Source organism: Triticum aestivum, chromosome 1D, assembly GCF_018294505.1.
Source record: "Triticum aestivum cultivar Chinese Spring chromosome 1D, IWGSC CS RefSeq v2.1, whole genome shotgun sequence".
Lineage (NCBI taxonomy): Eukaryota > Viridiplantae > Streptophyta > Magnoliopsida > Poales > Poaceae > Triticum > Triticum aestivum.
Genome location: NC_057796.1, coordinates 15036286 through 15060553, shown reverse-complemented (window position 1 = coordinate 15060553; position 24268 = coordinate 15036286). Strand labels below are relative to the sequence as shown.

At 43.3% G+C, this 24268-nt stretch overlaps 2 protein-coding genes across 2 annotated transcripts; one reads left to right on the top strand and one right to left on the bottom strand.

The window, feature by feature from the left end:
• Nucleotides 1-357: 357 nt before the first annotated feature.
• On the top strand, nucleotides 358-6844 carry LOC123179975 (protein RAE1; the record flags this gene model as incomplete). The annotated part of the gene is given in 11 exon segments (XM_044591913.1): nucleotides 358-436; nucleotides 539-625; nucleotides 710-775; nucleotides 882-1075; nucleotides 2276-2417; nucleotides 2554-2634; nucleotides 4383-4511; nucleotides 5201-5278; nucleotides 5851-5922; nucleotides 6178-6258; nucleotides 6399-6844. Coding segments are annotated over 11 exon segments (1032 nt in total). The 3' UTR covers nucleotides 6447-6844.
• A 301-nt stretch (nucleotides 6845-7145) lies between these two features.
• LOC123179976 (putative F-box/LRR-repeat protein 23) lies at nucleotides 7146-10263 on the bottom strand. Its single transcript, XM_044591914.1, has 2 exons — nucleotides 9838-10263; nucleotides 7146-8106 (listed from the first exon to the last, which is right to left on the bottom strand). The coding sequence occupies exons 1-2, from the start codon at nucleotides 10167-10169 to the stop codon at nucleotides 7452-7454; spliced, it is 987 nt and encodes a 328-aa protein (XP_044447849.1). The 5' UTR covers nucleotides 10170-10263; the 3' UTR covers nucleotides 7146-7451.
• Nucleotides 10264-24268: the final 14005 nt, after the last annotated feature.

Genomic DNA, 24268 nt, shown 5'->3' with positions numbered 1-24268 from the left:
CTCACTGTCGGGTGGTGGGAATTGAGTGGTCGGTTTGTAGGCATTTATAGTGTAGCGATCCAGGGTTTTATTACCAGACATTTAGCCGGATTTTGGACCTGTGCTATTGCGCCACGTACCTGGGGCTGGCGTTTATGCTGGTTTTGGCGTGGTGCTTTTGTGGTACAAACTTCAACGATGACTTCCCTAATGTTGAACACTGGTTCTGGTATCGTGGAATGACGAAATCGTTCGGTTTTCGTAGATTGAGCTACTTTAAGTTGTTATTTAAGCTCTCGTGTGCGCGTGGGAGACTCCACGCGCTGATTTCTCTTACCTGCTTCTCATGGTCACTGGACTGTGATATTTCTTTTCCAGATTTTGAAGGTTCAAAGAAGGAGAGATGGCAACTCTAACCAGCCTTGCCTCAAACCCGAATCCAAACAAGTCATTCGAGGTGTGATACTTTTTGTGGCCATGTCTGTCCTGCTTTTATTTTTTGCGTCTTGTCATTCTGCAAATGCTACATGTTCTCTGCAACGGTTGCTTTCAAGTGCAGGTCCTGCCTAATCCTGGTGACTCGCTCTCAAGCCTCAGTTTTAGCCCGAAAAGTAATCTTCTGGTGGCAACTTCCTGGGATAACCAGGTAATTTTGTTTCTGCTGTAATTTTCAGTGAGCTTTCATTATTGTGATGTATCTTACTAGGCGTGTCTTTTGAGTTTTGTGCAGGTGAGGTGTTGGGAGATAGGTAATGGTAACAGTCAGCCAAAGGCATCCATATCACATGATCAGCCAGTACGATCTCAAACATATTTCTCCTGAAAGTACTTTCATCTTCCACATTAGAGTGGTTCCTTACCTGTTCACTTGGTATGACAATTGATTTGTTTCCTTCCATCAGGTGCTCTGCTCAGCCTGGAAAGATGATGGGACTACTGTCTTCTCTGGAGGGTGTGATAAACAGGTCAAAATGTGGCCTCTGCTATCTGGTGGGCAGGCTCAGACGGTTGCAATGCATGATGCACCTGTCAAGGAGGTCGCATGGATTTCTCAGATGAATCTTCTTGTCTCAGGAAGCTGGGACAAGACACTGAGGTGCAAGAACAATATCCCTCTCCACCCTCAGTATTCTTTTTACATGGAAATTGAGCGCATATCACCAATGTCTGATCCTAATTTGTTATTTATGGCTGTTTTGCGTTATGGAATTCGTGTTGTTTGTGGTATCTTTTCTGTACTTCATGTGTTTTGCATTAATGTTCAGACTTTGGCTAATTTTAATGGTGATTTCATGCAATTTATGAAGAAACTGCAATTATGGAGTTTCACAAGCCCTAACTAAATATTGTAGAAGGTCTATCTCATCCAGTTTATATTTCCACTCATTTTGTATGCCTTCTTTGATCCTGAAGAGTTTCTACTACTTGTTGAATCATACTGCCCTATTATTATCAAAGGTTGTGCACTTTCTGGGTATCATCTGTACTATTTATGGCTGCAGTGAATTTTTCTTTGGCAGAAGTTTTTATAGAAGTAACTATTGATTCAGACAGTTACTATATTAAATTTACATCATGTGATTAGTGTTAGAAATGTTCGTTTCGAGTTTTAGCATCATCTTTATGAAGATTATTTAGGAAACATCAAGTTAGGTTCTGGCTGTCAGTTTAAACATGAGCACAGATTGAGCATAGGCGATAATCATGGTAGGTAGTAGGCTAGGGACCGGGATCCTTGTGGGACCTGCCGACATACCCGTTATAGCAGAAGGGGTGCAAGGGACAGGGCACTGGAATTAAGGCAGGCAGAAACAGAGAAATAAACACTGGGGATTAGACTTCGTAGCCAATTCATAAAAAATGTGGTTGCATCATTTTGTAGAGGTTGGCCTTAACATATGACTAAGAAACAAAAACAAACCAAGACTCTTCCCTAAACTGAATGCTGCAAATACCAAGACACCATATAGGGCACGGGCTCAGGCTGAAGTCATCTAGGTCTCAGACATGCCAAAACAGAGTGGGACAAGGACAAGCTGAAACTGACTAGTACTAGGTTTCCCGGGGCAACTCCCGTTGAGCTGGAGGTCTGGATGCGTGCCTTCTCTGATACATGGATCTCATGTGGCACTTCTGTTGGGTATTTGTGTTGTCTGCTTATTTTCCTGTGTCTGTACCATGCTGAGACTAATACATTTGGGTTGTGCTTTGATCTTGTTCTCATTACAACTTTTAGCTCTGATCCTTATGACTTGTTTCTAGTCCGCTGTCAATGCTGACCATCATACTATTGTAGGTATTGGGACACAAGACAACCAAATCCTGCCCATGTTCAGCAACTTCCTGATCGTTGCTACGCACTTGCTGTGAATTATCCCCTTATGATTGTGGGAACAGCTGATCGCAATATTGTGATCTTCAACTTGCAGAATCCTCAGGTAATTTTGCTTCCTAACTGACTATGCATGTGCTCTTTTTATTTTCAGTTCTTTTGGTGGTGGTGCTCATGCTTTTACTGTCATGGACTTATATTTTGAACTGACTGACTTAATTTCATCTCTGGTGTGATATTAGACTGAGTTTAAGCGTATTCAATCACCTCTGAAATACCAGACACGGTGCGTTGCTGCCTTTCCAGATCAACAAGGATTCCTGGTAATGCCATATTTTCTTGTGTCTTTTACTCTAAGCATACTTCCGTTGTTCGAATACATAACTGATTGTTACTATGCTTGAAGTTTAATCACATGTTCTTCTCTACCTATCCCATCATAATTACTCCCTGCTTTCTGCGGTTTATAGGGCTTATATCAATTTTTTCCCCATTTTATAAGTCTCAATTTTATTGCTCCCATTCACATGTTCAGATTTCAAGGTGCATTAAATCGTTGCATGGAAGGGAAAAGATAAAACCCACCAATGCATGTAAAAAGTTCTTGTTCATTTATTGGTAATGCATGCATGCATTGCAATTAATACATTGGTAAACACAATTTCTTGAGGAAGACGAGCCCCATAATTGAGTACTTCTGCAAACTACAAATATTATTCCACCACTCACCATCTACCTTGGTTGGTGAGATTTTTAAATTGAGCCCTATAAACCAGAAGGGAGGGAGTATTTATGTTGCCCAATAATGTTACTTTTATCTAGTAGCATGAGTTTTCAACCTTAAACATTGGTCGATATGTTACAACCTTACTTGAATTAGCTTTAGGCGTTGGCCTGCCATCATTTGCTGTGTAAGAGCATCCACAGTGTGACGTTTTTCTGCCTCCAAGGCAGCCTGTAAGGCCATAGAGGCAGGCACCATACACTCTGAGAATAGCCTCTAAGCTAAATTTGCTTAGCGTCGACGCTATGCTTGGAGGCTGCCTCCAATTATTTCCATGAAATAAAATAATTTGCTGGCCCTACATGTCATAGAAGGAGACTATGCATCTCATGTCAAGAGGATGAGAAGGAGCCCCTTGGGGAATCAATGTATTATTCCTCGTGGGGACACCTTAGAGGCAGAGAACATTTGCTATACACTACGGAATTTTGAGCTGACTCTAACAGCCAGACGTGGGTCCCAGCTTGGAGGCAAGCCAGCCTCTAAGCATTTTGGGTGCCCTAATGGGTGTTGTTCCTTCACTGATCTGCATTCAAACTTCCTACCCCTCTATTCGGATAAATAAGGCATATATTGATTGTGAAATCAAACATCACTGACTATAAATCCTATAATATGTGATTTAGTGACACAAAATTGATAGCATTGGATTCGTTTTCAGAAGTACTTTGTTATGATTTTGATAAAATATGATAGAAGAAATTTATGGCCAAAGATTGAACCCGAGCAGTCAAAATATGCCTTGTATATCTGGACGGAGGGTGTATTCTAGGAATGTTAATCCAATATAAATGTCACTAATTGGCATCTTTCTAGTTAGTCTCAAAAGCTGCATAAAAGAAGAGGATGCAGTTTACCTTAATGTTTTGACCAACTCCAATTGTGTTGCAAACAATTTCCTTCACCAAAACTGTAGAAACGGATCTTAGTCTATAGCAGTTAAAGCTAATCTGAACATGAAATTGTGCTGAACTACAAATAGTAAAAGCATTCAAGGCTTTAAGCAATTGTTTTTGAACTACAAATCTTTAGATATGTATGGTTCCGCATTTGCCTACTCTTCATCTGCTTGTGGGTGTTTTTATAATGGGTGGTGATTTCATCATGGGATTTGATCAATCAAATTTTGCTGTTGCACAATGATCTTTTTCTACATCAATGAACTGCCTATATTGGATAAAGCTGGTCGATAACTGGCAATAGTTCTTGTTTTATTTATTTTTCTTTACATATGACTTGGGTAAAAGGATTTTTTTACATGTGACTGACACCTGATTTTGTTTAAAGGTGGGTTCCATAGAAGGAAGAGTTGGTGTTCATCATATTGATGATTCACAGCAAAGCAAAAACTTCACATTCAAATGTCACAGGGAAGGAAATGATATTTTCTCTGTCAATTCGCTCAACTTTCACCCTGTAAGATCTCTATCTTGTTCTCTTTATCTGTGTGCCATTCTTCTACTCCCTCCGTCCCAAAATAAGTGTCTCAACTTTGTACTAACTTTAGTACAAAGTTCTAAAGTTAGTACAAAGTTGAGACACTTATTTTGGGACGGAGGGAGTATTTCATTAGTCCACTTTTGCTATTAGGAAAATGCTAATGGCGACTTCTGTTGAGCTTTAGTCTATATGTCTCCGTCATCATGATTTGTAAAATACTGAAAGCTCAGTTCGTTGTCTTCCACAAGATGTGTTGAGCTTTATTCGATACAGATACCTACCACACTTAAACTAATATAATAACCACTATGCTTGAAGGCATCCATATGTTTGTAAACTACTCCAAATTGATCAAGCAATATTTTGCACAAATAAAAATCCCAACAGATTAGCTTCAGTTTAATTGAGCAACTTGAAATCGTACCTATTTGTTTACAGACACATCGAAGAGAAGTGTTTCTGCTTCTTCTTTTGCTAACTTTGGCATCTTATTCATTGGCTTGGTATATGCTTGGGTGATGATACTTTACATCCGTTTAGTTGAGTGTTCTTATTGGCTATATATTTCACTGGAAAATGCAACTGACTGGTGATAATTGTGAAGTATGGAAATTCAGTTAGTGAAGTTACTTATGGGATTTCATGTTATCTACCACTTGGCACAGGTTCATCACACGTTTGCCACAGCTGGATCTGATGGTGCTTTCAACTTTTGGGATAAGGATAGCAAGCAGAGACTTAAGGTTTGTCTATTCCTGTTATTTTTCTTTCTGTTTTTTCCCTCTTTTTGGCCTATGTTTTCTTGATTGTATTCAATGATTTCAAGATGGCTTTACTTTGTTGTGAGCTGTGGACATTGATGGTCTGCATATAAATTCTTTGTGGATGCGCATGCATAGCGTGAAATCAACCCGAGCTCAAGATAATAAACTCACTATCATGGCCATGAGCAGAAAAAATATTAGTTCATAAATGTTATCACCAATTCTGATTTTGCCAGCCCTGTCATCCTGCCTTCTTTGGCGTTTAGTATGCACTTCTTTTTATTCTTGATAAAAGCATATTACATATTTATTACTCAACTGCATGGAACCTCTGCAGTAAGAGGCATCTGTGTAATTTGTGATCAGATAACCTTTTAGCTTGTAGACATAGCATACACAGTGTTGCATTTTGACAGTTGCTTACTTGCTTAGCATAGAGGGCTATCTGGGTATGCCCAAGTTTATTGCTTCAGTTCCCTCATTTATCATACACCTTCTGGTATGTTGCACGTAACATATCCTTACATTTGCCGTACACTGCTTCTATACAGGCTTTCAGTCGGTGTCCTCAACCCATTCCTTGCAGTAGCTTCAATAATGATGGCTCAATATTTGCTTATGGGGTAAGTCAAGTGATGCTTTGGAGTGTCTTGTTATCACCATGTTTTTGGACTGGGTCCAGTTTAGATATGTGACATGTTTGTCATTTTTCCTGCACCTTTGTTTAACATTCGGAAGAAATCAGCTCCTGATGTTTCAGCTCGACGAATAGTTCATGTTCCTTCTGAACTGCTATTTTAAAAATGCATTATGTGGTCATTGTGTTATCTAAATTCCAAGTTCTGAATGCGACCATAATTATCGTTGCTGGAGAGCAGGTCTGCTATGACTGGAGCCGTGGTGCTGAGAACCATAATCCTGCAAATGCAAAGACATCCATCTATCTCCACAGTCCCCAGGTAGTTTCCGAGTGCTGATATCGCCATCAAAAAAAAAATCTTCTATTTTTCGAGATCATCGATATCATTTGAGATCCATTCCTGTTTTTATATTGTTATTATGTTATCTTTTGGCACTCAACTTGCATCATTCTGAACAGGAAGCTGAGGTGAAAGGAAAGCCAAGAATCGCAACAGGGCGGAAGTGATGGTGGCATCCTGCCTGCCGTAAAGTCGATAGTTGTGCAAGAGATGATGTATATTCAAGGGCCTTGTTTCACTCGGGCCTTTCCTTGACGTGTCCTCTGGATGTTCTTGGTTCGGCCACCTGTTAGATGAAAAGCCTACTCCCAGCAACCAGTGATAGGTTACTTAGCCGTAGGTCGTAGCACATAGCTGTTCCTGTAATGCATAGTTGCCCGAAGGAATGGTTTTCCCGTGTTCTTCTGTTGTGATATAGTCAGGTCAGTGCGTAGTCTTTCAAAAGGAAGGAGTCATCAGCGTCTTTGTAAGTGGTATAGATCTTCGGACATATGGGCATGGCATTTGGTGGAGTTATTCCGACACCATATATATATATATACATATAGCAACTGGTAAGTTATCAGCAGCCTGCGCCAATTGAAAAAGATGTCTGGTTTCGGTTTCAGCGAATGCACAACCAGATTTATTGGGAGGATTTAGGGTTTGAATCTTATTTACAATGTATAAACATCACACTGAGCTACATATGTATGGCATGGTCTCTTAGAAATGAACCATAGTTCTGTAGCATCTCTGCATCTTGGAGAACCCAATGACTCTTCCTGTTTGTCCAAGTCTAGATTCCCATCTTCCTAGTATCATTGACCTACATATGTTGGGCAAACACTAGGGCGTCATCAACCTAACACAACATAACATTGGCGTCAATACTTAATTTACAGGATTTTATTGCGTGACCAAATCACAAGTGCAGCATAAATTACAATCGCAGAGACGAAACTAACCCCGTTCACAGCAAGAGAGTATACTAGTTAACAAACAGGAGGCACACAGCAAGAGAGTATACTAGTTAACAAACAGGAGGCACAAACATAATACGAGAATCAATCTCCGATAACAAAGTGCGTGAACCCGGTCCTTCAAGAATCCCAACACAGTAGACACCACATTGCTTCAGCACCAAGTTCCCGTCCTTGCACGTGAGAACCCGGGTCCTGGTCACAGCTCCTTCAGACATCGTCGAACACGTCATCATACATGTCAGCGTCCGAGCCCACACCGTCGATATAATCAGCCATGTCATCGAACTCGGCATCCTCCTCGTCGGTGACCACGTCCAGCAGATCATCGTACATGTCGACCTCGATGTCGGAACCGCCGGGGTAGTCATCACTGATAGCGAGGTAAGCCCGGTACTTGAAGTCGGTGATGGGGTCCCGGGGAAGCCTGAGGTTCCCGATCCTGGCGCACTTGGATCTCAAGGCATCATCCATCTGGAGGTTGCAGCAGCGGCGCACGTCGAGGGACTCGAGGCGGGGGCAGTGGTCGAGGATCGCGGCCAGTCCGGTGTTGGTCAGGTTGTTGCCGATCAGCTGGAGGTCTCGGAGCTCGGGCATGCTGCTCGCGATCCCGAGCGCTCCCGTGTCATCATCCATGCCCTCAAAGGCTGCAAACCCCCTTTGGAGGATCGTCCAGCGCTCGTTCAGCCGAAAGGATTTCAGGTGTGGGCAGGCTCTGCCGACTGACTCGCACACGTTGCTGTTCAGGGAGCAGAATGTGATCTCCAGCTCCTCAAGCTGAGGAAAGCTCTTGACTGCCTCTGCCAGCGCCTCGTTGGATACTTCATCACACATGCTGAGTTGAAGGCTCTTCAGCGAGGGTGCCCTGCATTGAGACATGGCAAGTTTTTATCTAACACAAACATTTAAGCTAACGCCAAACCCAATCATGCTTTCCAAGCTCAGGACAAGAAATAACACTAGAACAACAGAATTGATTGAAATAACCATGTGAAAGTAAAACATTCCATGCTGTCAGATTCATCATAACTTTCAAATAAGTCTAACTCCAGTCACATGCAGTTCTAAACAAAAATGCCACATGACTTGATACCGCCATGTGTTAGGTCGTCAGGAAGTGGAATCAGTTTATTTCAATGCACCAAAAGATCAACACAACCATAAGAAAATAGCAACTATGACTAGCAATACGCTTACCAAGCAAACAGATGGTCACACGAATATGGAGTTATGGACAGCTTAGGGGTTTTGCTTGAGTGAGGGGATATAACAGTTGCAATACCATAACAGAAAGTAGCTAGTAACAGTTACATATTTATCGTTTCACTGCATAGTTGTTGATTTGATTGTTAATACCATGCAATACAGATTTGTACCAGTGGTAACTGGATGCGCATTCAGTAAGGCCCTTAGTTTTTTTTGTATGTGAGGAAATATTGTAGAGGAGGCTCCAACAGTGTAGTAAATATGAACTAATTCGAGTACATAATGATTTGAACCCAGGTGGTGGGCCCACCCAATGTGTAAGTTAACTACATGAAAAGTGCAGGCACACTGAAACGTTCATCATTAAGTACATGAGTTATTTCAGAAAGATTCTGATGGCTTGTTGGATAACAATGTGAAAGTTTGCAAGGTTGCAAGTTTCTGGATAATCTAAATGCACGAGAGAACTGTGTACAAGTGAAAGGTACTGGAAGATGCATGAACCAGAGATAGTCACTGGAGATTAACAGAGAAGTCTGCAGCTACCGATGGAAGGATTGTCAGAAATGCCAAATTCCATCATGCATCAATTTTGCAGTGAAACTGCCTACTTCAGGAGACGAACACCAGCAGAAGAAAACACATAGAAGCCACTCAATCAGGACAGAGCTAATCTACATCTTTATCTTTATCAGAAAAAAATGGCACTCAACCGTCAAAGTGATTATTTGGTTTTCTACAGGCCTTTTACAGCAAGTAATTTGCTGGAAACCAACAGAAAAGTTCAGATGGCCTCCCCCCCTGTAAAGTCTCCATGCTGAGACTCAACTATCCTTGTATGTTTTAGGGATTGGTCGGTCCCTATATTATATCCAAGTAGCACAGTGATACCCCCATTCAGTCCCAAAAATCCCGATCTTAGCTGAGATTAGAGGGAACAGGCCAATTCCCTCCAGGAAAACAAACCTTCAGTGTGCTACTCTATATACATTTTCCGGGTTGCTCCACATACATTATGTCCCAAGCTACCGAGTAGACAGAATTTAGCAAGGCACATCGAGTCACACAAAGACTAGCACTCGAGACTCATGTGATCTGTTTCAACTTGCAAGCAATCTGCGGTTGGGTACCATTTTACCACTTCATCCAATTTTGTTAGGTTACCAAGAAATTTTGTTTTAACTTGTCAAATCAAACAGCAGAAAGGTCCATTTCCAACTAAAGAATACAGACTTATTTTCAGCTAAAAGAGTGCTTCTATCCATTTTAATTTACCAGGAACTGTTCGTTTTTTTTTGCGAAAAAAAATCCACAAATGGGGGGAAAAAATCCCCATCGTACGAGAGAAATGGGCATGTGAAACAGGAAGGGGGGAGCCGTGGCGAGCGACCTGCCGGAGATGTAGCTGAGGAGGGAGTCGGTGACGAAGGTGTCGGCGCAGAAGGACTGGAGGGTGCCGGCGGCGCGGTCGACGGCGGCGCGGGCCATGGCCTCGGCCTCCTCGGTCTCGAGGATGTCCCCGTGGTGGGTCATGTCGAGGCGGCGCCACAGCGCGGGGTCGCCGTCGGCGAGGCGGCGCCACGCGCGGCACGCCCGCCCGGCGCCCGTCAGGATGTCGGCCACGTCCAGCCTCCCGAACACCGCGAAGAGCGCGTCCGACGGCATCCCCGCCCAGTCGCGGATCTCGACCTCGCCCTCGCCCTCGCCGGCGTCGTCATCCATGGCCGGCGATGCGGTGGGGCTAGGCTAGGGTTTGCCGGAAGGGAAGGGGGAGGAGGGGGGAGTGGTCGGCGTGGGGTGGGTGAGAAGGAGGACAGAGAGACTTCACTCACCCAATCATGCAGCGGGAATTTTTACGGCCCCTCTGTGTTAAATTAGTATACTAAATCAACCACACTTATTTTGGGACCGGGCAGTGTAATCAAAACCCGTGTGTGGTGAAAGAGAAAAAAGTGATCTCTTTTGTAAAGAGCTACTAGGGGCGTGTCTGGTTTAAATTATGAACAGTTCCTGCATGGCATATACTTTTCAACCCAGCCTGGTTGAGCAAAAACAGGCCCTAATACGCCATCTACAAGTTGTTTGGTTGCCTGCATCTAGGGTCCCTGCATTAGGTAATACGCAAGTGCACTTTGTTTGGTTGCCTGCATTGGCCGAAGCGGCACATGGACAAGGTGTTTGGTTGCATACGGCGTACATGGTGTGCTTACCTTGTACCCTAATTGGTGAGCTTACCCACAATGATCACACCTAGCACACCAACGCCACAACACAACAATGGCGATGAACTGAGCGAAGATGATGAAATGCTTTAGCTTCAGCCCAAACTGACGATCCACCTTATCACCTTCCACTTTGACACCTCCAACCTTGCTACTATCAACACTGCTGCCTCCGTGCTTTCACACCCACTTGGAGTAAGCTTGTTTTGCTGCCTGCCTAGTCTTGAACCCTCTATGGCTGCTGTTGCTATACGATGCCACTTGTGCACTGGCTTCTTCCCATGAACTGTAAACCCCTGGAGCCTTACCGATGAACACGGCATACCACTTGCCCTAGCAATGCACAAGAGCAAGCGTTGAAGCAGCAAATCAATGGAGCACACAAGTAGCAAGCAAAGTAGCACACAAACAACAATCGAGCAGAAGAGAAGAAGTAAAGCATGCATGATCATACAACATAGCAAGTTCTACCTAGCACTACCATGGTGTTATCCTACCACCACATCCGAAAGAGGGTGTCGTCCTATCACCGCAAGTTCACCATCACCGTGAGGGGTTAGTATATACCACCTCACCAAAATATACAGACCATCAAATAGTTTTCCAGCCCTAGCTACACAAATGTGCGTCGTCATCGTCATCGTCGTCGTCGCCACTGACATCGCCGTCGGGGATCATGCACGCTCACAGGCAGCACTACTCTAGTAGTAGTGCTTGCCCAGCCAGCTCCTGAGCCACAACACCCTGTGAGCGTCTGCCATGGCAACGAACCCAACACCTTGGGCCTTGTTGTCAAGCAGGTGGCTGAGAGCTGCCATGAGAGCCTCGTCGCTGAAGCCACCCTTGGTCATGACAGCGTCATACAGGCCAGGGTGGACGTCGAGGGGCTTGCACTCCCTGATGGTTGTTGCCACCTCCTTCACCGCCTCAGTCATGCTGCAAAAGACATTGATCTCCTCCTCCATCAGGCCTCCTCTCTTCCTCTTCCTATCATGGACGGGGTCAAAGGGCTTGTCGAAGGGCTTGTCAGGGCCATCAAGGACCTCGACGTTCGGGGTCCCAGGGAAGTCTGGCATGGGAGAACCAAGAGGCTCCCCCGAGCCCATGGCAATACTTCCCAGTTGTCAGCCCGAAGGAGAAGATGTGCTGCATATGGCTGTAGTTCTGTATGGGTGTGTTGAGGAACTCAACGTCCCTTGGTGGTCCTAAGAATGAAACACAAGTGCATTTGGGAACGCAGTAATTTCAAAATAAATCGTACGATCACGCAAGATCTATCTAGGAGATGCATAGCAACGAGAGGGGAGAGTGTGTCCACGTGCACTCGTAGACCGAAAGCGGAAGCATTTAGTAATGCGGTTAATGTAGTCGAACTTCTTCGCGATCCAACCGATCCAAGCACCGAACGTACGGCACCTCCGCGTTCAGCACACGTTCAGCTTGATGACGTCCCTCGTACTCTTGATCTAGTTGAGGCCGAGGGAGAGTTCCGTCAGTACGACAGCGTGGCGACGGTGATGATGTTACCGGCACAGAGCTTCGCCTAAGCACTACGACGATATGCCCAAGGTGTGTAACTGTGGAGGGGGGCACCACACACGGCTAAAAGATCAACTTGTGTGTACTAGGGTGCCCCCCTGCCCCCGTATATAAAGGAGGGGAGGGGAGGCCGGCCGGCCCTCCTAGGGCGCGCAAGGAGAGGGGAATCCTACTAGGACTCCAAGCCCTAGTAGGTTTCCACCTAAGGAAGAGGGGGAAGAAGGAAGGAAGAGGGGGAGGGAAGGAAAGGGGGGCGCCGCCCCCTTCCCCTAGTCCAATTCGGACCCAAGGGGGGGGGGCAGCCCCTCTTGGCCCTTCCTCTCTTCCCACTAAGGCCCATCGAGGCCCATTAGTTCCCCCCGGGGGGTTCCGATAACCCTCCGGCACTCCGATAATTATCCGGAACACTTCCGGTGTCCGAATAACATGGTCCAATATATCAATCTTTATGCCTCGTCCATTTCGAGACTCCTCGTCACGTCCATGATCTCATCCAGGACTCCGAACAAACTTCGGTTATCAAAACACAAAACTCATAATACAAATCGTCATCGAACGTTAAGCGTGCGGACCCTACGGGTTTGAGAACTATGTAGACATGACCGAGACACATCTCCGGTCAATAACCAATAGCGGAACCTGGATGCTCATATTGGCTCCTACATATTCTATGAAGATCTTTATCGGTCAAACCGCATAACAACATACGTTGTTCCCTTTGTCATCGGTATGTTACTTGCCCGAGATTCGATCGTCGGTATCACCATACCTAGTTCAATCTCATTACCGGCAAGTCTCCTTACTCGTTCCGTAATACTTCATCCCGCAACCTAACTCATTAGTCACATTGCTTGCAAGGATTATAGTGATGAGCATTACCGAGAGGGCCCAGAGATACCTCTTTGAAACATGGAGTGACAAATCCTAGTCTCGATCTATGCCAACCCAACAAATCCTTCGGAGACACCTGTAGAGCATCTTTATAATCACCCATTTACGTTGTGACGTTTGATAGCGCACAAAGTGTTCCTCCGGTATTTGGGAGTTGCATAATCTCATAGTCCGAGGAACATGTATAAGTCATGAAGAAAGCAGTAGCAATGAAACTGTAACGATCATAATGCTAAGCTAATGAATGGGTCTTGTCCATCACATCATTCTCCTAATGATGTGACCCCGTTCATCAAATGACAACACATGTCTATGGTTATGAAACATAACCATATTTGATAAACGAGCTAGTCAAGTAGAGGCATACTAGGGACACTTATGTTTTGTCTATGTATTCACACATGTACTAAGTTTCCTATTAATAAAATTCTAGCATGAATAATAAACATTTATCATGAAATAAGGAAAATAAATAATAACTTTATTATTGCCTCTAGGAAATATTTCCTTCAGTCTCCCACTTGCACTAGAGTCAATAATCTAGATTACAAAGTAATGATTCTAACACCCATGGAGTTTTGGTGCTGATCATGTTTTGCTCGTGGAAGAGGCTTAGTCAACGGGTCTGCAACATTCAGATCCGCATGTATCTTGCAAATCTCTATGTCCCCTTCCGACACTTGATGACGGATGGAATTGAAGCGTCTCTTGATGTTCTTGGTCCTCTTGTGAAATCTGGATTCCTTTGCCAAGGCAATTGCACCAGTATTGTCACAAAAGATTTTCATTGGACCCGATGCACTAGGTATAACACCTAGATCGGATATGAACTCCTTCATCCAGACTCCTTCATTTGCTGCTTCCGAAGTAGCTATGTACTCCGCTTCACACGTAGATCCCGCCACGACGCTTTGCTTGGAACTACACCAACTGACAGCTCCACCATTCAATAAAAATACGTATCTGGATTGTGACTTAGAGTCATCCGGATCAGTGTCAAAGCTTGCATCGACGTAACCGTTTACGACAAGCTCTTTGTCACCTCCATAAACGAGAAACATATCCTTAGTCCTTTTCAGGTATTTCAGGATGTTCTTGACCGCTGTCCAGTGCTCCACTCCGGGATTACTCTGGTACCTCCCTGCTATACTTATAGCAAGGCACACATCAGGTGTGGTACACAGCATTGCATACATGATAGATCCTAATTGCTGAAGCATAGGGAATGACTTTCATTTTCTCTCTATGTTCTGCAGTGGTCGGGCATTGAGTCTGACTCAATTTCACACCTTGTAACACAGGCAAGAACCCTTTCTTTGACTGATCCATTTTTAACTTCTTCAAAACTTTATCAAGGTATGTGCTTTGTGAAAGTCCAATTAAGCGTCTTGATCTATCTCTATAGATCTTGATGCCCAATATGTAAGCAGCTTCACCGAGGTCTTTCATAGAAAAACTTTTATTCAAGTATCCCTTTATGCTATCCAGAAATTCTATATCATTTCCAATCAACAATATGTCATCCACATATAATATTAGAAATGCTACAGAGCTCCCACTCACTTTCTTGTAAATACAAGCTTCTCTAAAAGTCTGTATATAACCATATGCTTTGATCACACTATCAAAACGTTTATTCCAACTCCGAGGGGCTTGCACCAGTCCATAAATGGATCGCTGGAGCTTGCACACTTTGTTAGCACCCTTTGGATCAACAAAACCTTCTGGTTGCATCATATACAACTCTTCTTCCAGAAATCCATTCAGGAATGCAGTTTTTACATCCATTTGCCAAATTTCATAATCATAAAATGTAGCAATTGCTAACATGATTCGGACAGACTTAAGCATCGCTACGGGTGAGAAAGTCTCATCATAGTCAACTCCTTGAACTTGTCGAAAACCTTTTGCAACAAGTCGAGCTTTGCAGACAATAACATTAGCATCAGCGTCGGTCTTCTTCTTGAAGATCCATTTATTTTCTATGGCTTGCTGATCATCGGGAAAATCCACCAAAGTCCACACTTTGTTCTCATACATGGATCCCATCTTAGATTTCATGGCCTCAAGCCATTTCGCGGAATCTGGGCTCATCATCGCTTCCTCATAGTTCGCAGGTTCACCATGGTCTAGTAACATGACTTCCAGAACAGGATTACCGTACCACTCTGGTGCAGACCGTACTCTGGAAGACCTGCGAGGTTCTGTAGTAACTTGATCTGAAGTTTCATGATCATCATCATTAGCTTCCTCACTAATTGGTGTAGGAATCACTGGAACTGATTTCCGTGATAAACTACTTTCCAATTCGGGAGAAGGTACAATTACCTCATCAAGTTCTACTTTCCTCCCACTCACTTCTTTTGAGAGAAACTCCTTCTCTAGAAAGGATCCATTCTTAGCAACAGATATTTTGCCTTCGGATCTGTGATAGAAGGTGTACCCAACAGTTTCCTTTGGGTATCCTATGAAGACGCACTTCTCCGATTTGGGTTCGAGCTTATCAGGTTGAAGCTTTTTCACATAAGCATCGCAGCCCCAAACTTTAAGAAATGACAACTTTGGTTTCTTGCCAAACCATAGTTCATAAGGCGTCGTCTCAATGGATTTTGATGGTGCCCTATTTAAAGTGAATGCAGCTGTCTCTAAAGCATAACCCCAAAATGATAGCGGTAAATCAGTAAGAGACATCATAGATCGCACCATATCCAATAAAGTACGATTACGACATTCGGACACACCATTTCGCTGTGGTGTTCCAGGTGGCATAAGTTGTGAAACTATTCCACATTGTTTCAAATGAAGACCAAACTCGTAACTCAAATATTCACCTCCACGATCAGATCGTAGAAACTTTATTTTCTTGTTACGATGATTTTCCAATTCACTCTGAAATTCTTTGAACTTTTCAAATGTTTCAGACTTATGTTTCATAAAGTAGATATAACCATATCTGCTCTAATCATCTGTGAAGGTAAGAAAATAATGATACCTGCCACGAGTCTCAACACTCATTGGACCACATACATCGGTATGTATTATTTCCAATAAGTCAGTGGCTCATTCCATTGTTCCGGAGAGGAGTTTTAGTCATCTTGCCCACGAGGCACGGTTCGCAAGCACCAAGTGATTCATAATCAAGTGATTCCAAAAGCCCATCAGCATGGAGTTTCTTCATGCGCTTTATACCTATATGACCTAAACGGCAGTGCCACAAATAAGTTGCACTATCATTATCAACTTTACATCTTTTGGCTTCAATATTATGAACATGTGTATCATCACGATCGAGATTCAATAAAAATAGACCACTCAGCAAGGTGCATGACCATAAAAGATATTACTCATATAAATAGAACAACCATTATTCTCTGATTTAAATGAATAACCATCTCGCATTAAACAAGATCCAAATATAATGTTCATGCTCAATGCTGGCACCAAATAACAATTATTTAGGTTTAAAACTAATCCCGAAGGTAGATGTAGAGGTAGCGTGCCGACGGCGATCACATCAACCTTGGAACCATTTCCCACGCGCATCGTCACCTCGTCCTTAGCCAATCTTCGTTTAATCCGTAGCCCCTATTTCGAGTTGCAAATATGAGCAACAGAACCAGTATCAAATACCCAGGCGCTACTACGAGCATTAGTAAGGTACACATCAATAACATGTATATCAAATATACCTTTCACTTTGCCAACCTTGGGGCAGTTCCGCTTCCAGTGACCAGTCCCTTTGCAGTAGAAGCACTCAGTTTCAGGCTTAGGTCCAGACTTGGGTTTCTTCTCCTGAACATCAACTTTCTTGCCATTCTTTTTGAAGTTCCCCTTCTCTCCTTTGCCCTTTTTCTTGAAACTAGTGGTCTTGTTGACCATCAACACTTGATGCTCTTTTTTGATTTCTACCTCCGCATCCTTTAGCATTGCAAAGAGCTCGGGAATTGTCTTGTTCATCCCTTGCATATTATAGTTCATCACGAAGCTTTTGTAGCTCGGTGGCAGTGATTGAAGAACTCTGTCAATGACACTATCATCAGGAAGATTAACTCCCAGTTGAGTCAAGTGGTTGTGGTACCCAGACATTCTGAGTATATGTTCACTGACAGAACTATTCTCCTCCATCTTGCAGCTATAGAACTTATTGGAGACTTCATATCTCTCAATCCGGGCATTTGCTTGAAATATTAACTTCAACTCCTGGAACATCTCATATGCTCCATGACGTTCAAAACGTCGTTGAAGTCCCGATTCTAAGCCGTAAAGCATGGCACACCGAACTATCGAGTAGTCATCAGCTTTGCTCTGCCAGACGTTCTTAACGTCATCAGTAGCGTCTGTAGCAGGCCTAGCACCTAGCGGTGCTTACATGACGTAATTCTTCTGTGCAGCAATGAGGATAATCCTCAAGATACGGACCCAGTCCGTGTAGTTGCTGCCATCATCTTTCAACTTAGCTTTCTCTAGGAACACATTAAAATTCAAAGGAACGGTAGCACGGGCCATTGATCTACAATAAGATAGACATGCAAAATAACTATCAGGACTAAGTTCATGATAAACTAAGTTCAATTAATCATATTACTTAAGAACTCCCACTTAGATAGACATCCCTCTAGTCATCTAAATGATCACGTGATCCAAATCAACTAAACCATGTCCGATCATCACGTGAGATGGAGTAGCTTTCAATGGTGAACATCACTATGTTGATCATATCTACTATATGGTTCACATTCGACCTTTCGGTCTTAGTGTTCCGAGGCCATATATGCATATGCTAGGCTCGTCAAGTTTAACCCGAGTATTATGCGTGTGCAAAACTGGCTTGCACCAGTTGTGTGTGAACGTAGAGCTTATCACACCCGATCATCACGTGGTGTCTCGGCACGACGAACTGTAGCAACGGTGCATACTCAGGGAGAACACTTATACCTTGAAATTTACTAAGGGATCATCTTATAATGCTACCGTCGTACTAAGCAAAATAAGATGCATAAAAGATAAACATCACATGCAATCAAAATATGTGACATGATATGCCATCATCATCTTGTGCTTATGATCTCCATCACCGAAGCATCGTCATGATCTCCATCATCACCGGCGCGACACCTTGATCTCCATCGTAGCATCGTTGTCATCTCGCCAACTATTGCTTCTATGACTATCGCTACCGCTTAGTGATAACGTAAAACAATTACATGGCGATTGCATTGCATACAATAAAGCGACAACCATATGGCTCCTGCCAGTTGCCGATAACTCTGTTACAAAACATGATCATCTCATACAACAAATTATATCACATCATGTCTTGACCATATCACATCACAGCAAGCCCTACAAAAACAAGTTAGACGTCCTCTACTTTGCTGTTGCAACTATTACGTGTCTGCTACGGGCTTCTAGCAAGAACCGTTCTTACCTACGCATCAAAACCACAACGATTTTTGTCAAGTGTGCTGTTTTAACCTTCAACAAGGACCGGGCATAGTCAAACTCGATTCAACTAAAGTTGGAGAAACTGACACCCGCTAGCCACCTGTGTGCGAAGCACGTTGGTAGAACCAGTCTCATGAATGTGGTCATGTAATGTCGGTCCGGGCCGCTTCATCCAAAAATACCGCCGAACCAAAGTAAGACGTTGCTGGTAAGCAATATGACTATTATCGCCCACAACTCTTTGTGTTCTACTCGTGCATGTAACATCTACGCATAGACCTGGCTCGGATACCATTGTTTGGGAACGCAGTAATTTCAAAAAAATTCCTACGATCACGCAAGATCTATCTAGGAGATGCATAGCAACGAGAGGGGAGAGTGTGTCCACGTACCCTCGTAGACCGAAAGCGGAAGCGTTTAGTAACGCGGTTGATGTAGTCGAACTTCTTCGCGATCCAACCGATCCAAGCACCGAACGTACGGCACCTCCGCGTTCAGCACACTTTCAGCTCGATGACGTCCCTCATACTCTTGATCCGGTTGAGGCCGAGGGAGAGTTCCGTCAGCACAATGGCGTGGCGACGGTGATGATGATGTTACCGACGCAGGGCTTCGCCTAAGTACTACGACGATATGACTGAGGTGTGTAACTGTGGAGGGGGGCACCGCACACGGCTAAAAGATCAACTTGTGTGTCCTAGGGTGCCCCCTACCCCCGCATATAAAGGAGGGGAGGGGAGGCCGGCCGACCCTCCTAGGGCACGCCAAGAGAGGGGAATCCTACTAGGACTCCAAGTCCTAGTAGGTTTCCACCTAAGGAAGAGGGGGAAGAAGGAAGGAAGAGGGGGAAGGGAAGGAAGGGGGGCGCCGCCCCCTTCCCCTAGTCCAATTCGGGCCCAAGGGGGGGAGGCGCAGCCAGCCCCTCTTGTCCCTTCCTCTCTTCCCACCAAGGCCCATCGAGTCCCATTAGTTCCCCCGGGGGGTTTCGATAACCCTCCAGCACTCCGATAATTATCCGGAACACTTCCGGTGTCCGAATAACATGGTCCAATATATCAATTTTTATGTCTCGACCATTTCGAGACTCCTCGTCACGTCCGTGATCTCATCCGGGACTCCGAACAAACTTCGATCATCAAAACACATAACTCATAATACAAATCGTCATCGAACGTTAAGCGTGCGGACCCTACGGGTTCGAGAACTATGTAGACATGACCGAGACACATCTCCGGTCAATAACCAATAGCGGAACCTGGATGCTCATATTGGCTCCTACATATTCTACGAAGATCTTTATCGGTCAAACGGCATAACAACATACGTTGTTCCCTTTGTCATCGGTATGTTACTTGCCCGAGATTCGATCGTCGGTATCACCATACCTAGTTCAATCTCGTTACTGATAATCCCCAAGTGCAGGGAATCATCGTAGCAATTCCCAAAGGTGGAAGTGATAAGTATGGAGTGTCGAACCCACAAGGAGCTAAAGGTAAGATTAATATTCTCTCAAGTCCTATCTGCCACTGATACGACTCTACGTACACCGAACGTTTGCTTCCAACTAGAAACGAGAAATAAAACTACGTTGTGGGTATGAAGAGGATAACTTTGCATGATATCGGAGAGCTAAAACATAAAAGTAGGTGCTGTTATAATAAAGTTAGAATATATTACTAAATATTATAAATAGCGAGTGTGGAATAATGATGGATTGGTGTGCGGAATTGTCCTAGGCAATTGTTAACAAGACCGGTAGTCGTCATTGCAATTTCATATGAGGGAGAGGCATAAGCTAACATACTTTCTCTTCTTGGATCATATGCACTTATGATTGGAACTCTAGCAAGCATCCGCAACTACTAAAGATCATTAAGGTAAAACCCAACCATAGCATTAAAGCATCAAGTCCCCTTTTATCCCATACGCAACAACTACCTTACTCGGGTTTAAGCTTCTGTCACTCTAGCAACCCACTATAAGCGAATCATGAACGTATTGCAACACCCTACAGCGGGAATCCCCGACGCTTGCGCGACACGGAGGGCACAATAGGACAGCACCAAAATAAAACATACAACTCGTACCAATCTAGATCATCAATCAACCCAAGGACAAAAGATATCTACTCAAAACATCATAAGATGGCAACACATCATTGGATCATAATATGTGGCATAAAGCACCGTGTTCAAGTAGGGATTACAGCGGGGTGCGGGAGAGTGGACCGCGTAAAAGAGATGATGATGGTGATGTTGATGAAGACGATCACCGGGGCGATGATTCCCCTCCCGATGGCACTCTGGCGCCACCGAGAGAGAGGAGGAGAGGTTCTGCCCCTTGTGCTTCCTCCTCCATGGCCTCCCCCTAGATGGGGAGAGGTTCTCCCTCTGGTCCTTGGCCTTCATGGAGATGATGGCCCCTCCGAGATCCTCCTCCATGGCCTCCGGTGATGATGGCCCCCTCCGGCAGGGTGCCAGAGAGGGCCTAGATTGATTTCTCGTGGCTACAGAGGCTTGCGGTGGTGGAACTTCCGATCTAGGTTAATTTTCCGAGGTTTCTGTATTTATAGGAATTTTTGGCGTCGGTCTCACATCAAGGAGGTGCCCGAGGCGTCCACGAGGCAGGCCCATGCGCCTGGGGGGGGGGGTGCCCCCACCCTCGTGGGCGCCCCGGGACTCTTCTGGCCCAACTCTTTTACTCCGGGGTCTTCTTTTGGTCCATAAAAAATCGTCAAAAATTGGCACGTCAATTGGACTCCGTTTGATATTCCTTTTTTGTAAAACTCAAAAACAAGGAAAAAACAGGAACTGGCACTGGGCTCTAGGTTAATAGGTTAGTCCCAAAAATCATATAAAATAGCATATAAATGCATATAAAACATCTAAGATGGATAATATAATAGCATGAATACTTCATAAATTATAGATACGTTGGAGACGTATCAGCATCCCCAAGCTTAATTCCTGCTCGTCCTCGAGTAGGTAAATGATAAAAATAATAATTTATGAACTGTGAATGCTAGCAGGTGCACAAGTTTGATCAATGATAATTTAAATCAGCTTTTCTAGCATCATTATATGTCATAACAGTAGCTCATCTCATAAAACTTTTCATGATCAAGTAACAAGCTATTCACATGTTAAAGTATAGATCATAAACTTTCTTGAAAACTAACAAACAGTGCTCTTAGTCATCAAACAATTGCAATTCATCTTATTTTAAGGAAGGGCCTATGTCAGAGCTTCGATTTAGCAAACTCCACATACTCAACTATCATTTAATCTTTCGCAATTGCTAACACTCACGTGATATTTATGGGTTCAAAGTTTTAATCGGACACAGAGAAAGATAGGGGCTTATAGATTCGCCTCCCAACCTTTTACCTCAAGGGTAATGTCAACAATAATAGTTCATGATAACTTACATCCAATTGGATATATATATATATATATATATATATATATATATATATATATCATGATCTTTCCAACACAATGTGCTTGCCAAAGGATAAAATGTAAAAAGGAAAGGTGAAGATCACCATGACTCTTGCATAAGGTAGAAGATAAAATTAAAAGATAGGCCCTTCGCGGAGGGAAGCAGAGGTTGTCATGCGCTTTTATGGTTAGATGCACAAAATCTTAATGCAAAAGAACGTCACTTTATATTGCCACTTGTGATATGGACCTTTATTATGCAGTCCGTCGCTTTTATTTCTTCCACATCACAAGATCGTATAAAGCTTATTTTCTCCACATTAATAGATCATACATATTTAGAGGGCAATTTTTATTGCATGCACCGATGACAACTTACTTGAAGGATCTTACTCAATCCATAGGTAGGTATGGTGGACTCCCATGGCAAAACTTGTTTTAAGGGATGTTTGGAAGCACAAGTAGTATCTCTACTTGGTGCAAAGAATTTGGCTAGCATGAGAGGGAAAAGCAAGCTCAACATGTTGGATGATCCAAGACAATATACTTTATTTCGGATATAAGAAAACATAACCCATTACGTTGTCTTCCTTGTCCAACATCAACCTTTTAGCATGTCATATTTTAATGAGTGCTCACAATTAAAAAGATGTCCAAGATAGTATATTTATATCTGAAATCTCTCTTCCTTCAATATTCTTTCATGAATTGTTCAAGTGACCAATTCTACGTTTGCTAACTTTCAATGAGTTTACTACCTATACTTATTATGTGTGAAGTCATTACTCCCCATGTTATAAGCATATGAAACATATATAAATTCAGATTTATGACATTCAATTCATTCAACCTTTTACTCATAGGATATACGTGAAGCACGTGAGTTATTGACAAACTACTCCAAAAAGATACAAGTGAAGATCACTGAGTAGTAAAATAATTAACTAGCCATGGGAGGATTCTTTTTCATTCAATATTTCAGATCCAATGATTTTATTCAAACAGAAAGTAAAATTGAAAATAGGCTCCAAGCAAAACACATATCATGTGACGAATAAAAATATAGCTCCGAGTAAGGTATACCGATAGTTTTGAAGATGAAAGAGGGGATGCCTTCCGGGGCATCCCCAAGCTTAGGCGCTTGAGTCTTCCTTGAATATTACCTTGGGGTGCCTTGGGCATCCCCAATCTTAGGGTCTTCCCACTCCTTATTCTCCTCATATCGATATCTCACCCAAAGCTTGAAAACTTCAATCACACAAAACTTAACGGAACTTCGTGAGATAGGTTAGTATGATAAAGAGCAAACCATTCACGTTGGTACTGTCAAAGACAAGGTTCATAATTGTTTTCACACAATGCCTACTGTACCATATCATTTCTACAATTTATATTGAGAAATATAAGCCATAGAAACTAGAAAACAAGCAAACTATGTGATGAAAACAGAATCTGTCAGAAACAGAACAGTCTGTAGTGATCTGAACAGCAACCATACTTCTGCTACTCCAAAAATTATGAAATAAATTGGTGGACATGAGGAATTTGTCTATTAATCTTCTGGAAAAAGAATCAAATCAAAAGCACTCTTCTTTAGTTCTACTGTTTAAGATATGTTCCTAGAGAAAATTTAGTTGAAAGTTGATAGTAGCAATTATGCGGACTGGGTCCGTAAACTGAGGATTGTCCTCATTGCTGCACAGAAGGCTTATGTCCTTAATGCACCGCTCGGTGTCTGAACCTCGAGCGTCGTCTGTAGATGTTACGAAACATCTGACATACACGTTTTGATGACTACGTGATAGTTCAGTGTGCGATGCTAACGGTTTAAAATTGTGGCGACAAGACGGTTTTGAAACGTCGCAGAACATATGAGATGTTCCAAAGACTGAAATTGGGATTTCAGACTAGTGCCCACGTCAAGAGGTATGAGACCTCTGACAAGTTTCTTAAGCCTGCAAACAAAGGGAGAAAAGCTCAATCGTTGAGCATATGCTCAGATTGTCCGAGTACTACAATCGCTTGAATCGAGTGGGAGTTAATCTTCCAGATGAGATAGTGATGGTTCTCCATAGTCACTGCCACCAAGCTATTAGAGCTTCGTGATGAACTATAACATATCAGGGATAGACATGATGATCTTTGAGCAACTCGCGATGTTTGACACCGCGAAAGTAGAAATCAAGAAGGAGAATCAATTGTTGATGGTTAGTAAAACCACTAGTTTCTAGAAGGGCAAGGGCAAAAGGGATACTTCATGAAACAGCAAATCATTTGCTGCTCT

Excerpts from the sequence above, each read along its gene's own strand:
- LOC123179976 (XM_044591914.1), bottom strand. The coding sequence starts at position 10,169 with ATGGATGACGACGCCGGCGAGGGCGAGGGCGAGGTCGAGATCCGCGAC. Across the intron at positions 8,107-9,837 it reads CTCAGCTACATCTCCGGCAG|GGCACCCTCGCTGAAGAGCC; the intron begins GTCGCTCGCCAC and ends GTCTCAATGCAG.